Source organism: Somniosus microcephalus, chromosome 3, assembly GCF_052327205.1.
Source record: "Somniosus microcephalus isolate GS21.2 chromosome 3, FLI_Smic_1.0, whole genome shotgun sequence".
In the NCBI taxonomy this organism is placed as follows: domain Eukaryota; kingdom Metazoa; phylum Chordata; class Chondrichthyes; order Squaliformes; family Somniosidae; genus Somniosus; species Somniosus microcephalus.
The window spans coordinates 3002242-3016963 of record NC_140989.1 but is presented as its reverse complement, the minus strand read 5'-3'; the positions used below and the strand labels follow the sequence as shown (position 1 = coordinate 3016963).

Here is a 14722-nt window from a genome sequence, read left to right as displayed (position 1 = left end):
ATTTCAGTTTAAACCCTCCCCAACAGCACGAGCAAACATTCCCCCTGGGACATCGGTCCCGGTCCTGCCCAGGTGCAAACCGTCCAGTTTGTACTGGTCCTACCTTCCCCAGAACTGGTTCCAATGTCCCAGGAATTTGAATCCCTCCCCCTTGCACCATTCTTCTAGCCACGTATTCATCTGAAATATCCTTCTATTTCTGCTCTGACTAGCACGTGGCACTGGTAGCAATCCTGAGATTGCTACCTTTGCGGTCCTATTTTTTAATTTACCTCCTAACTCCCTATATTCCGCTTTTAGGACCTCATCCCATTTTTACCTGTATGCACCACGACAACTGGCTGTTCCCCCTCCCCCTCCAGAATGCCCTGCAGCCGCTCTGAGACATCCTTGACCCTTGCACCTGTTAGCTGTCCTCTAGTCCTCTGGCACCTCCCCTGTGGCCAGAGAGGTTCTGAAAATTTGTGTGCGAGCCCCTGCAATCTTCTCCCTTGCCTCACACAGCAGCCTGGGATACATCTTGTCTGGGCCTGGGGATTTATCCACTTTTAAGCCCGCTGAAAACGCTAGTACCTCCTCCCTCTCGATACTAATTTGTTCAAGTATATTACAATCCCCCTGCCTGATTTCTATGCCTACATTGTCCTTCTCCATAGTGAACACAGATGCAAAATATTAATTTAAAACCTCACCCACATCTTCCGGCTCTACACACAGATTGCCACTTTGGTAGGGAAGTTATGCTAAACCTGTATCGAACCTTGGTTAGACCACACTTAGAGTACCGTGTGCAGTTCTGGTCACTATTATAAAAAGGATATCGAGGCACTGGAGAGGGTGCAGAGAAGATTTACAAGGATACCAGAAATGTGAGGGTAGACATATCAGGGAAGGATGGACAGGCTGGGGGTGGGGGGGGGGGGGGGGGAGTTTGTGGGGGTGGGATGGGGGAGTGTGGGGGTGTTTGGGGGGGGGTGTTTGGGAGAGTGGGGGGCGTTTGTGGGGGGTGCTGTTTGTGCACCGTGTGGGGTCACCCTGTGATTCTTTCTCCAATTTTCCCTCCAGAGACTGACCGGCCATCTCCACACCAAGGGAGCTCCGCCCTACCTCATCAACCTGGACCCAGCCGTACACGAGATTCCCTTCCCAGCCAACATCGGTGAGGGGCCTGGATCAGGACGCGGCTCGGACTGGGCGGGGGTCCGGGACCGGGTTTAGTGAGCGGGGCAGGGGGTCAGAGGTGGTGGGGTCAGTGGGTGCGGGTCAGAGGTGGGGGTGGCTTGGTGGGTCGGGGGGGTGGGGTGGGGGGGAGATGGGATCACGGAGCTGGGGCAACGCGATTGTGCCAGTTGGGGGACTGGCCCATGTAAGCCTTCCCCCATTGGGCCAGGACTGTGAGGATCAGTAGGTATGAGCCATGGTCTGACGGAGCTCTCTGTTTTTCAGATATTCGGGACACAGTGAATTACAAACAAGTGATGAAGCAGTATCCTTCTGTCATGGAGTGGGCGAGCGTGTGCATGAGCGGGGAGTGTGAACCACAATTGTGAATGCAAGTGGAAACATCTCTACGTCTACCCTATCGAACTCTTTCATAATTGTAAAGATCTCTATGGTCACCCCTCAGTCTACTCCTTTTTGAGAGAAAAGTGCCCCAGTCTGTTCAATTTTTCCTGATAGGTATAACCTCTGATTTCTGGTACCATTCTAGTAAATCTTTTTTGCACCTTCCCCAGTGCCTCTATATCCTTTTTATAATATGATGATCTTGAGCATCCCTGACTATAATCAACCATTGGTGGACATGCCTTAAGCTCTGGAATTCCCTCCCTAAACCTTTCTGCCTCTCTATATCTCTTTTCTCCTTTGAGACGCTCCTTAAAACCGACCTCTGACCTCATCTGCCCTAATTTCTTATGAGGCTCGGTATCAATTTTTTGTCTTAATCCTCCTGTGAAGCGCCTTGGGCCGGTTTACTACGTTAAAGGCACTATATAAATACAAGTTGTAATATGGAGACCAGAACTCTTCACACTACTTATTAAACTGCGTTGCTACTTTTAGCGATTTGTGTATCTGTGCCCCCAGATTCCCCTCTTCCTCTACCCCATTTAGACTCTTATTTTTCAAGGAGTATGTGGCCTCCTTATTCTTCCTACCAAAATATATTACCTTGCACTTATTTATATTGAAGTTCATTTGCCATTCTGCAAGTTTATTAATGTTTTCCTGTATTTTGTTGCAGTCCTGTACATTAACTACACCCCCCAATTTGGTGTCATCTGCAAATTTTGAAATTGTACTTCCGATTCCCAAGTCCAAATCATTTGTGTAAATGGTGAACAGTGGTCCCAGCACCGATCCTTGTGGAGCACCACTTCCCACCATTGCCAGTCTGAGTAACTGCCCTTAACCTCTTACAAAAGCAAAATACTGCGGATGCTGGAAATCTGAAATAAAAACAGAAAATGCTGGAAATACTCAGCAGGTCAGGCAGCATCTGTGGAGAGAGAAACAGAGTTAACGTTTCAGGTCGATGACCCTTCGTCAGAACTGGCGTCAGAACATACCTTTGTCGCAGGCCTTTTGGAAATCCAAATATATTACATCATCTGCATTACCCTTATCTACCCTTTTGTTACTTCCTCAAATAATTGTGCAATGAGAAAGGGTTAATTAATAACCTTGTAGTAAAGGGGCCTTTAGGGAAGAGTGACCATAATATGATAGAATTTTCTATTGAGTTTGAAAGTGATTTAGTTAAATCCAAAACTTGGGTCTTAAATCTAAACAAAGTAAAACTACGTAGGTATGAGAGGCGAGTTGGCTAAGGTAGATTGGGAAACGACATTAAAAGGTATGACGGTAGAGAAGCAATGGCTAACATTTAAAGAATTAATACATAACTTACAACAAATATACATTCCTTTAAGGCACAAAAACCCCAAACGAAAAGTGGTCCAACCGTGGCTAACGAGAAGTTAAAGATAGTATTAGATCAAAGGAAGAGGCTTATAATGTTGCCAAAAAGAATAGTAAGCCTGAGGATTGGGAGGTTTTTAGAATTCAGCAAAGGAGGACCAAGAATTGGAAAATAGAATATGAGAGTAAACTAGCGAGAGACATAATAACAGACTGTAAAAGCTTCTATAGGTATGTAAAAAGGAAAGATTAGCAAAAGTAAATGTGGGTCCCTTACAGGCTGAGACAGGAGAAATTATAATGGGGAATAAGGAAATGGCAGAGAAATTAAACAAATACTTTGTGTCTGTCTTCACGGAAGAAGACGCAAAAAACTTCCCGGAAATAATGGACAACCAAGGCTCTAGTGAGAGTGAGGAACTGAAAATAATTAGTAACAGTAAAAAAAAAAATAGTACTGGAGAAATTAATGGGACTGAAAGCCGATAAATCTCCTGGACCTGATGGCCTACATCCTAGGGTTTTGAAAGAGGTGGCTACAGAGATAGTGGATGCATTGATTGTCATTTTCCCAAATTCCATAGATTGTAGAACAGTTCCTGTGGATTGGAAGGTAGTAAATGTAACCCCACTATTTAAGAAAGGAGGGAGAGAGAAAACGGGGAACTGCCTTAAAGGAATGTATATTTGTTGTAAATTATGTATTAATTCTTTAGCCTGACAGTAGTAGGGAAAATGCTAGAATCTGTTATTAAGGATGTGGTAACAGGGCACTTAGAAAATAATAATAGGATTGGGCAGAGTCAACACCGATTTATGAAAGAGAAATCGTGTTTGACGAATCTTAGTTTTTTGAGGTTGTAACTAGCAGAATAGATGAGGGGGAACCAGTGGATGTGGTGCATTTGGATTTTCAGAAGGCATTCGATAAGGTGCCACACAAGTTATTAAACAAAATGAGGGCTCATGGGATTGGGGGTAATACTAGCATGGATTGAGGATTGGTTAATGGACAGAAAACAGAGAATAGGAATAAACGGGTCATTTTCGGGTTGGCAGGCTGTAACTAGTGGGGTACCGCAAGGATCGGTGCTTGGGCCTCAGCTATTCACAATCTACATCAATGATTTGGATGAGGGGACCAAATGTAATATATCCAAGTCTGCTGATGATACAAAGCTGGGTGGGAATGTAAGTTGTGAGGAGGATGCAAGGAGGCTTCAAGGGGATATAGACAGGCTCAGTGAGTGGGCAAAAACAGCAAATGGAATATAATGTGGAGAAATGTGAAGTTATCCACTTTGGTAAGAAAATAGAAAAGCAGAGTATTTTTTAAATGGTGAGAGATTGGGAAATGTTGGTGTTCAGAGGGACCTGGGTGTCCTTGTACATGAATCACTGAAAGTTAACATGCAGGTACAGCAAGCAATTAGGAAAGCAAATGGTATGTTGGTCTTTATTACAAGAGGATTTGAGTACAGTAGTAAAGAAGTCTTACTCCAATTATATAGGGCCCTGGTGAGACCACACCTGGAGTACTGTGTACAGTTTTGGTCTCCTTACCTAAGGAAGGATATACTTGCCATAGAGGGAGTGCAACCAAGGTTCACGAGATTGATTCCTGGGATGGCGGGACTGTCGTATGAGAAGAGATTGAGTAAACTAGGCCTGTATTCTCTTGAATTCAGAAGAATGAGAGGGGATCTCATTGAAGCATACAAAATTATTACAGGGCTTGATTGGGTGGATGCTGGGAGAATGTTTCCCTTAGCTGGGGAATCTAGAACCAGGGGCCACAGCCTCAGGATAAAGGGTAGGCCATTCAGGACTGAGATGAGAAGAAATTTCTTCACACAGAGGGTGGTGAATCTTTGGAATTCTCTACCCCAGAGGGCTGTGGAGGCTCAGTCATTGGGTATATTCAAGACAGAGATCGATAGATTTCTGACTAGTAAGGGCATCAAGGGATATGGCGATAGGGCCGGTGAATGGAATTGAGGCAGTAGATCAGCCATGATCTCATTGAATGGCGGAGCAGGCTCGAAGGGCCGAATGGCCGACTCCTGCTCCTATTTCTTATGTTCTTAGTTTAGAAGAATGACAGGTGATCTCATTGAAACATACAAAATTTTTACAGGGCTTGACAGGGTAGATGTATCCCCTGGCTGGGGAGTCTAGAACCAGGGGTCACAGTCTCAGAATAAGGGGTCGGCCATTTAGGACTGAGATGAGAAATTTCTTCACTCAGAGGGCGGTGAATCTTTGGAATTCTCTACCCCAGAGGGCTGTGAAGGCTCAGTCATTGAGTATATTCAAGATAGAGATCGATAGATTTTTGAATATTAAGGGAATTAAGGGATATGGTGATAGTGCAGGAAAGTGGAGATGTGGTAGAAGATCAGCCATGATCTCATTGAATGGCGGAGCAGGCTCGAGGGGCTGAATGGCTGACTCCTGCTCCTATTTCTTATTGTTATAATTCAATAAGGTTGGTCAAGCCTGACATTCCCTTTAGAAATCCATGCTGACTTATATTTTCAGTTTCTAGATGTTTTTCTATTACATCTTTGAGTAAGGATTCTATTATCTTTCCTCCCACTGACAAACTAACTTGTCTCGTTCCCTGGGCTTGTTCTATCTCCCTTTTTACATATAGGAATCCTATTAGCTGTCTGGCAGACCTTGGCATTATTCCCATTTCTAACGAATTTTTATATATACGTAATAGTGCCTCTGCTTCTCTTCCCTAACTTCCTTCAATATGCGCGGATGCAATCCATCCAGACCAGGGGTTTTATCCTCTAAGTTTGATTAGTTTATCAGTTATTTCACCCCGTCTATCTTAAATGTCTTTACATCCTTTTTGATCTCCTCTTCTAATGTCATGTTCACCTTGTTAGTCTCATTAAAATACCGAGGCAAAGTAATTATGTAATATTTCTGCCATTTTGCTGTCATTACCTGTGAGTTTATCATGTGTATCCCGTAGTGGCCCTATCCTGATTTTTCTTTTGTTATTTGTGTGTCTGTAGAATACATTACTATTTGTTTCTCTCTGCCTTCCTAATAGTCTTTTTGACTTTCCTAACTTTTACGTGTTCTTGGGTGGAACACAGTGGTGTTTGTGTGTGAAGCACGGCCGTGATTGTGTGTGAAGCACGGCCGTGATTGTGTGTGAAGCACGGCCGTGATTGTGTGTGAAGCACGGCCGTGATTGTGTGTGAAGCACGGCCGTGATTGTGTGTGAAGCACGGCCGTGATTGTGTGTGAAGCACGGCCGTGATTGTGTGTGAAGCACGGCCGTGATTGTGTGTGAAGCACGGCCGTGATTGTGTGTGAAGCACGGCCGTGATTGTGGGTGAAGCACGGCCGTGATTGTGGGTGAAGCACGGCCGTGATTGTGGGTGAAGCACGGCCGTGATTGTGGGTGAAGCACGGCCGTGATTGTGGGTGAAGCACGGCCGTGATTGTGGGTGAAGCACGGCCGTGATTGTGGGTGAAGCACGGCCGTGATTGTGGGTGAAGCACGGCCGTGATTGTGGGTGAAGCACGGCCGTGATTGTGGGTGAAGCACGGCCGTGATTGTGGGTGAAGCACGGCCGTGATTGTGGGTGAAGCACGGCCGTGATTGTGGGTGAAGCACGGCCGTGATTGTGGGTGAAGCACGGCCGTGATTGTGGGTGAAGCACGGCCGTGATTGTGCGGTATTTGAGGGATGACGCTGTAGGTGAGTGTGTGCATAAGGAGGAATAATTGTGCGAGGCTCTTTGATAAAGTGCCTCATAATAGGCTTGCCAGCAAAGTTGAAGCCCATGGAATAAGAATATAAGAAATAGGAGCAGGAGTAGGCCATTCAGCCCTTCGAGCCTGCTCCGCCATTCAATGAGATCATGGCTGATCTTCAGGCTCCAAAAATATCCCCATCCTCAATGATGGTGGAGCCCAGCCCGTGAGTGCAAAAGACAAGGCTGAAGCATTTGCAACTATCTTCAGTCAGAAGTGCTGAGTGGATGATCCATCTTGGCCTCCTCCTGAGGTCCCCAGCATCACAGATGCCAGTCTTCAGCCCATTCAATTCACTCCACGTGATGTCAAGAAACGGCTGAAGACACTGGATACTGCAAAGGCTATGGGCCCTGACAACATTCCGGCAATAGTACTGAAGACTTGTGCTCCAGAACTAGCTGCGCCCCTAGCCAAGCTGTTCCAGTACAGCTACAACACTGGCATCTACCCGGCAATGTGGAAAATTGCCCAAGTATGTCCTGTCTACAAAAAGCAGGACAAATCCGACCCGGCCAATTACCGTCCCATCAGTCTACTCTCAATCATCAGCAAAGTGATGGAAGGTGTCGTCGACAGTGCTATCAAGCGGCACTTACTCAGCAATAACCTGCTAGCTGACGCCCAGTTTGGGTTCCGCCAGGGCCACTCGGCTCCTGACCTCATTACAGCCTTGGTCCAAACATGGACAAAAGAACTGAACTCAAGAGGTGAGGTGAGTGTGACTGCCCTTGACATCAAGGCAGCATTTGATCGAGTGTGGCATCAAGGAGCCCTAGCAAAACTGAAGTCAATGGGAATCAAGGGGAAAACTCTCCATTGGTTGGAATCATACCAAGCACAAAGGAAGTTGGCTGTGGTTGTTGGAGGTCATTCATCTCAATCGCATGACATCGCTGCAGGAGTTCCTCAGGGCAGTGTCCTAGGCCCAACCATCTTCAGCTGTTTCATCAATGACCTTCCCTCCATCATAAGGTCAGAAGTGGGGATGTTCGCTGATGATTGCACACTGTTCAGCACCATTCGAGACTTGTCAGATACTGACACAGTCCGTGTCCATATGCAACAAGACCTGGACAACATTCAGACTTGGGCTGACAAGTGGCAAGTAACATTCGCACCACACAAGTGCCAGGCAATGACCATCTCCAACAAGCGAGACTCTAACCATCTCCCCTTGACATTCAATGGCATTACCATCGCTGAATCCCCCCACTATCAACATCCTGGGGGTTATCATTGATCAGAAACTGAACTGGACCAGTCATATAAATACTGGCCACAAGAGCAGGCCAGAGGCTGGGAATTCTGCGGCGAGTGTCTCACCTCCTGACTCCCCAAAGCCTTTCCACCATCTACAAGGCACAAGTCAGGAGTGTGATGGAATACTCTCCACTTGCCTGGATGAGTGCAGCTCCAACAACACTCAAGAAGCTCGACACCATTCAGGATAAAGCAGCCTGCTTGATTGGCACCCCATCCACCACCTTCAACATTCACTCCCTCCACCACCGGCGCACTGTGGCTGCAGTGTGTACCATCTACAAGATGCACTGCAGCAACTCGCCAAAGCTCCTTCAACAGCACCTTCCAAACCCGCGACCTCTACCACTTAGAAGGACAAGGGCAGCAGACGCATGGGAACATCACCACCTACAAGTTCCCCTCCAAGCCACACACCATCCTGACTTGGACCTGTATCGCCGTTCCTTCACTGTCTCTGGGCCAAAATCCTGGAACTCCCTTCCTAACAGCATTGTGGGTGTACCTACACCACATGGACTGCAGCGGTTCAAGAAGGTGGCTCACCACCATCTTCTCAAGGGCAATTAGGGATGGGCACGAAATGCAGGCCTAGCCAGCGACGCCCACATCCCATAAATGAATAAAAAAAATGAAAAAAAATTCACCGGCCCTATCGCCATATCCCTTGATGCCTTTACTAGTCAGAAATCTATTGACTTCTGTTTTGAATATACCCAATGATTGAGCCTCCACAGCCCTCTGGGATAGAGAATTCCAAAGATTCACCACCCTCTGTGAAGAAATTTAGAGTCATAGAGGTCATAATATGATAGAATTCTTCATTAAAATGCAGAGTGAAGTTGACTTAGAGACTAGGGTCCTCAATTTAAATAAAGGAAACTAGGATGTTATGAGGCATGAGTTGGCTAGGATGGCTTGGGGAATGTTACTTAAAGGGTTGACGGTGGATAGGCAATGGCAAACATTTAAAGATCGCATGGATGAACTACAGAATTTGTTCATCCCTGTTTGGCATAAAAATAAAACAAAAAAGGTGACTCCACCGTGGCTAACAAGGGAAATGAGGGATAGCATAAGATCCAAGGAGAGGACATATAACTTGGTTAGAAAAAGCAGCAAACCTGAGGATTGGGAGCAGTTTAGGATTCAGCAAAGGAGGACAAAGGGATTAATTAAGAGGGGGGAAATAGATTGAGAGTAAGCTTGCAGGGAACATAAAAACTGACTGTAAAAGCTTCTATAGATATGTGAAGAGAAAAAGATTGGTGATGTCAAGCGTAGGTCCCTTGCAGTCAGAATCAGGGGAATTTATAATGGGGAACAAAGAAATGGAAGACCAATTAAATACATACTTTGGTTCTGTCTTCACAAAGGAGGACATAAATAACCTTCCAGAGATGTCGGGGACCATAGGGTCTAATGAGAGGGAGGAATTGAATAAAATCAGTATTTGTAGGGAAATGGTGTTAGGGAAATTGACGGGATTGAAGGCCACTAAATCCCCAGGGCCTGATAATCTACATCCTATGGTACTTAAGGAAGTGGCCCTAGACAGGAAGACAGATTATTATCTGAACGGTAATAAATTGGGAAAAGGGGCAACGAGACCTGGGTGTCCTTGTGCACCAGTCGCTGAAGCTAAGCATGCAGGTGCAGCAGGTGGTTAAGAAGGCAAATGGTATGTTGGCCTTCATAGCGAGAGGATTCGAGTACAGGGGCAAGGATGTCTTGCTGCAGTTGTACAGGACCTTGGTGAGACCACACCTTGAGTATTGTGTGCAGTTTTGGTCACCTTATCTGAGGAAGGATGTTCTTGCCATGGAGAGAGTGCAGCGAAGATTCACCAGACTGATACCTGGGATGGCAAGAATGACGTATGAGGAGAAATTGGGTCGATTAGGCTTATATTCACTAGCGTTTAGAAGAATGAGAGGGGATCTCATTGAAACTTACAAAATTCCAACAGGACTAGACAGACAAGATGCAGGAAGGATGTTCCCGATAATAATAATCAACTTTATTGTCATTGTTAGTGCACAAGTGCAGTACAACGAAATGTAGGCTTGCGGCTCCCGAGAGTGTACATTTAGATTAAGACATTTAAACATTCAACATACATTTGGCTTGTAATACATTAACATAAACATAACCATAATAAAGTGCATTGGCAGATGTGCAGGCTTTAGAGTTTATTTGTGGAGTTCAGTAGGATGACAGCCCTGGGAAAGAAGCTGTTCCTAAATCTGGTCGTTCGGGTGCGAATGCGTCTGTAGCGTCTCCCAGATGGCAGGAGGGTGAACAGACTGTGGCTGGGGTGGGTAGGGTCTTTAATGATGTACCGTGACCTCCGTAAACAGCGTTTCTGGTATATGTGCTCTATGGTCGGTAGCCGGGTGCCGGTAATGTGTTGGGCAGTTTTGACTACCCGCTGCAGGGCTTTCCGGTCATAGTAGCTACAGCTGCCATACCACACTGATGCAGTTCGTCAGGATGCTGTCTATTGTGCAGCGGTAAAAGTTAGAGAGGATCAGGGGTGACAGGTTACATCCCTTCAGCCTCCTTAGAAAATACAGGCGCTGCTGGGCCTTCTTCACCAGAGAGGAGGTATTGAGGGACCAGGAGAGGTCTTCCGTGATGTGGACTCCGAGGAACTTAAAGCTGTCCACCCTTTCCACCACAGCCCCATTGATGTGGATGGGGGTGTGACTTCCGCCTTTAGACTTCCTGAAGTCCACAATGATTTCTTTTGTTTTCTTGATGTTAAGGGCCAGGTTGTTATCGGCGCACCACTTCACGAGATGCTGGACCTCCTCCCTGTAGGCTGACTCATCGTTGTTGGTGATCTGGCCTACCACCGTGGTATCCTCCGCAAACTTGATGGTGTTGGAACCATGAACAGCCACACAGTCGTGGGTGAAGAGGGAGTAGAGGAGGGGGCTCCGCACACATCCTTGTGGGGCCCCTGTGTTCGTGGCGGGGGAGTCCAGAACCAGGGGTCACAGTCTAAGGATAAGGGGTAAGCCATTTAGGATTGAGATGAGGAGGAATTTCTTCACCCAGAGAGTGGTGAACCTGTGGAATTCTCTACCACACAAGGCAGTTGAGGCCAATTCATTAAATATATTCAAGAAGGAGTTAGATATATTTCTTAAGGCTAAAAGGATATGGGGAGAAAGCAGGGACAGGGTACTGAATTTGGATGATCAGCCATGATCTCATTAAATGGCGGATCAGGCTCGAGGGGCCGAATGGCCTACTCCTGCTCCTATCTTCTGTTTCTATAGAGTCATAGAGTACAGAAAGAGGCCCATCGTGTCCGCGCCGGCCATCAAGCCCTGTCTAATCCCATTTTCCAGCACTTGGTCCGTAGCCTTGTATGCTATGGTGGTTCAAGTGCTCATCTAAATGCTTCTTGAATGTTGTGAGGGTTCCTGCCTCTACCACCCTTTCAGGCAGTGAGTTCCAGATTCCAACCACCCTCTGGGTAAAAATGTTTTTCCTCAAATCCCCTCTAAACCTCCTGCCCCTTACCTTGAAACTATGCCCCCTGGTTATTGACCCCTCTACTAAGGGGAAAAGTTCCTTTCTATCTACCCTATCTATGCCCCTCATAATTTTGTACACTTCAATCAGGTCCCCCCTCAGCCTTCTCTGCGCTAAGGAAAACAACCCCAGCCTGTCCAGTCTCTCTTTATAGCTGAAGCACTCCAGCCCAGGTAACATCCTGGTGCATCTCCTCTGCACCCTCCTATAGTGTGGTGACCAGAACTGCACACAGTATTCCAGCTGTGGCCTAACTAGCGTTTTGTGCAGCTCCATCATAACCTCCCTGCTCTTGCCTTCATTAGCCGAGGCATAGAATATAAGTATCCCATATGCCTTTTTAACCACCTTCTCTACCTGTCCTGCTGCCTTCAGGGATCTATGTATATGCACACCAAGGTCTCTCTGATCCTCTGTCCTTCCTAGGGTCCTACCATTCATTGTGTATTCCCTTGCCTTGTTTGTCCTCCCAAAATGCATCACCTCTCACTTTTCAGGGTTAAATTACATTTGCCACTGTTCTGCCCATCTAACCATCCCGTCTATATCATCCTGTAGCCTGAGGCTTCCCTCTTCGCTATTTACCACTCCACCAATTTTTGTGTCATCTGCGAACTTACTGATCATACCTCCTACATTCATATCTAAATCATTAATGTACACTACAAACAGCAAAGGACCCAGCACCGATCCCTGCGGTACACCACTAGTCACAGCCTGCCATCCTGAAAAAGACCCATTTATCCCTACTCTTTGTTTTCTGTCTGTTAACCAATTCTGAATCCATGCTAGTATATTACCCCCAATTCCATGTGCCCTAATTTTGTTCACCAACCTCTTGCTGCACCTGCACATTCACTTTCAGTGACTCATGTACAAGGACATAGAGAAAAACATAGAGATAGGAACAGGAGTAGGCCATTCGGCCCTTCGAGCCTGCTCCGCCATTCAATGAGATCATGGCTGATCTTCGTCTGAGATCATAGCTGATCTTACCAGTTCAGTACCCCGTCCCCGCCTTTTCTCCGTAACCCTTAATCCCCTTAGCCTTCAGAAATATATCCAATTCTCTTGAAAATATTTATTGAATTAGCCTTCACAGCCCTCTGTGGCAGGGAATTCCACAGGCTCACCACTCTTTGAGTGAAGAAATTCTTCCTCATCTCTGTTTTAAATGATTTGCCCGCTATTTTTAGACTGTGGCCCCTGGTTCTGTGCTCCCCGGCCATTGGAAACATTCTCTCTGAATTCAGCCTGTCCAGGCCTGCCATAATTTTATATGTTTCGATGAGATCCCCTCTCAATCTTCTAAACTCCAGTGAGTACAAGCCCAAACTATTTAATCTCTCTTCGTAGGTCATTCCCGCCATTCCAGGTATCAGCCTGGTGAATCGCCGTTGCACTCTTTCCATGGCAAGAACATCCTTCCGCAGATGGGGCGACCAAAACTGTACACAATACTCCAGATGCGGTCTCACCAGCACCTTGTACAGCTGTAGTAAGGTATCCCTATTCCTATACTCGAACCCCCTTGATATGAAGGCCAACATACCATTTGCCCTCTTAATCGCCTGTTGCACCTGCATGCTCTCCTTCAGTGACTGGTGCACAAGAACACCCAGGTCCCTCTGCACTTCCCCATCTCCCAATCTATTGCCATTTAGATAATAATCTACCCTCCTGTTTTTACCCCCAAAGTGGATAACCTCGCATTTATCCACATTATAGTGCATCTGCCACGTATCCGCCCATTCCCCCAACCTGTCCAAATCGCACTGTAGCCTCCTGACATCCTCATCAGAGCCCACCCCTCCTCCTAGTTTAGTGTCGTCAGCGAATTTGGAAATATTGCATCCAATTCCCTGATCCAGATCATTTATATATATTGTGAACAGCTGGGGTCCCAGGACAGATCCTTGCGGCACCCCGCTGGTCACTGCCTGCCACTCCGAAAACGAGCCGTTTATTCCAACTCTCTGTTTTCTATCCGCCAGCCAGTTCTCTATCCACGTTAATACTTTGCCCCCAATTCCATGAGCCTTAATTTTGCATGATAATCTTTTGTGTGGAACCTTATCGAAGGCTTTCTGGAAGTCAAGGTACACCACATCCACTGGCTCTCCCCCATCTATTTTACCAGTTACTTCCTCAAAAAATTCCAGCAGATTAGTCAAGATCACCCAGGTCCCTTTGAGCATCTGCATTCCCCAACCTTTCACCATTTAGGAAATACTCTGCCTTTCTGTTTTTTCTACCAAAGTGGATAACTTCACCTTTATCCACATTATATTCCATCTGCCATGTTCTCGCCCACTCACTGAGCCTGTCGAGATCCCCTTGAAGCCTCTTCACATCCTCTTCGCAACTGACACTGCCACCTAGCTTTGTATCATCAGTAAATTTGGAAATGTTACATTTAGTCCCCTCATCCAAATCATTGATCTAGATTGTGAATAGCTGGGGCCCAAGTACCGATCCTTGCGGTACCCCACTAGTCACAGCCTGCCATCCTGAAAATGACCCGTTTATCCCTACTCTTTGTTTTCTGTCTGTTAACCAATTCTCAGTCCATGCTAGTATATTACCCCCAATGCCATGTGCCCTAATTTTGTTCACCAACCTCTTGTGTGGGACCTTATCGAAGGCCTTCTGAAAATCCAATTACACCACATCTACCGGTTCCCCTTTGTCTACTCCACTAGTTACATCCTCAAAGAACTCCAATAGGTTTGTCAAACAGGATTTCCTTTTCATAAATCCATGTTGACTCTGCCCAATCTTACTATTAGTTTCGAAGTGCCCAGTTATTGCATCCTTTATAATAGATTCCAGCATTTTCCCAACTACTGATGTGAGGCTAACAGGTCTGTAGTTCCCCGTTTTCTCTCTCCCTCCTTTCTTAAATAGAGGGGTTACATTTGCTATCCTCCAATCTGCAGGAACCGTTCCAGAATCTATAGAATTTTGGAAGATGACAACCAATGCGTCCACTATCCCAATGGCCACCTCTTTCAAAACCCTAGGATGTAGGTCATCTGGTCCTTGGGATTTATCGACTTTTAGTCCCATTAATTTTGCTAGTACTGTACTGTTTTTTTACTAATAATTTCTTTAAGTTCCTCATTCTCACCACACCTTTCATTTTCTCGTATTTCTGGGAGGATTTTTGTGTCTTCCCCGTGAAGACAGAAAGTATTTATTTAATTTC

The 14722-nt window shown here is 46.1% G+C and overlaps 1 protein-coding gene across 2 annotated transcripts in view; it reads left to right on the top strand.

Annotated features, from left to right (window-relative positions):
- The window catches only part of gpn1 (GPN-loop GTPase 1), an 89789-nt gene that overhangs the window by 11237 nt on the left and 63830 nt on the right, over positions 1–14722 (top strand). The window contains exons 2-3 of one of the 2 annotated variants that reach the window (XM_085978598.1): positions 1066–1159; positions 1447–1486. The exons of the other annotated variant lie outside the window; for it this stretch is intronic. Of the exons in view, the coding sequence (XP_085834724.1) occupies positions 1066–1159; positions 1447–1486 (134 nt within the window). The remainder of the gene's footprint in view (positions 1–1065; positions 1160–1446; positions 1487–14722) is intronic. 2 annotated transcript variants of the gene reach the window in all.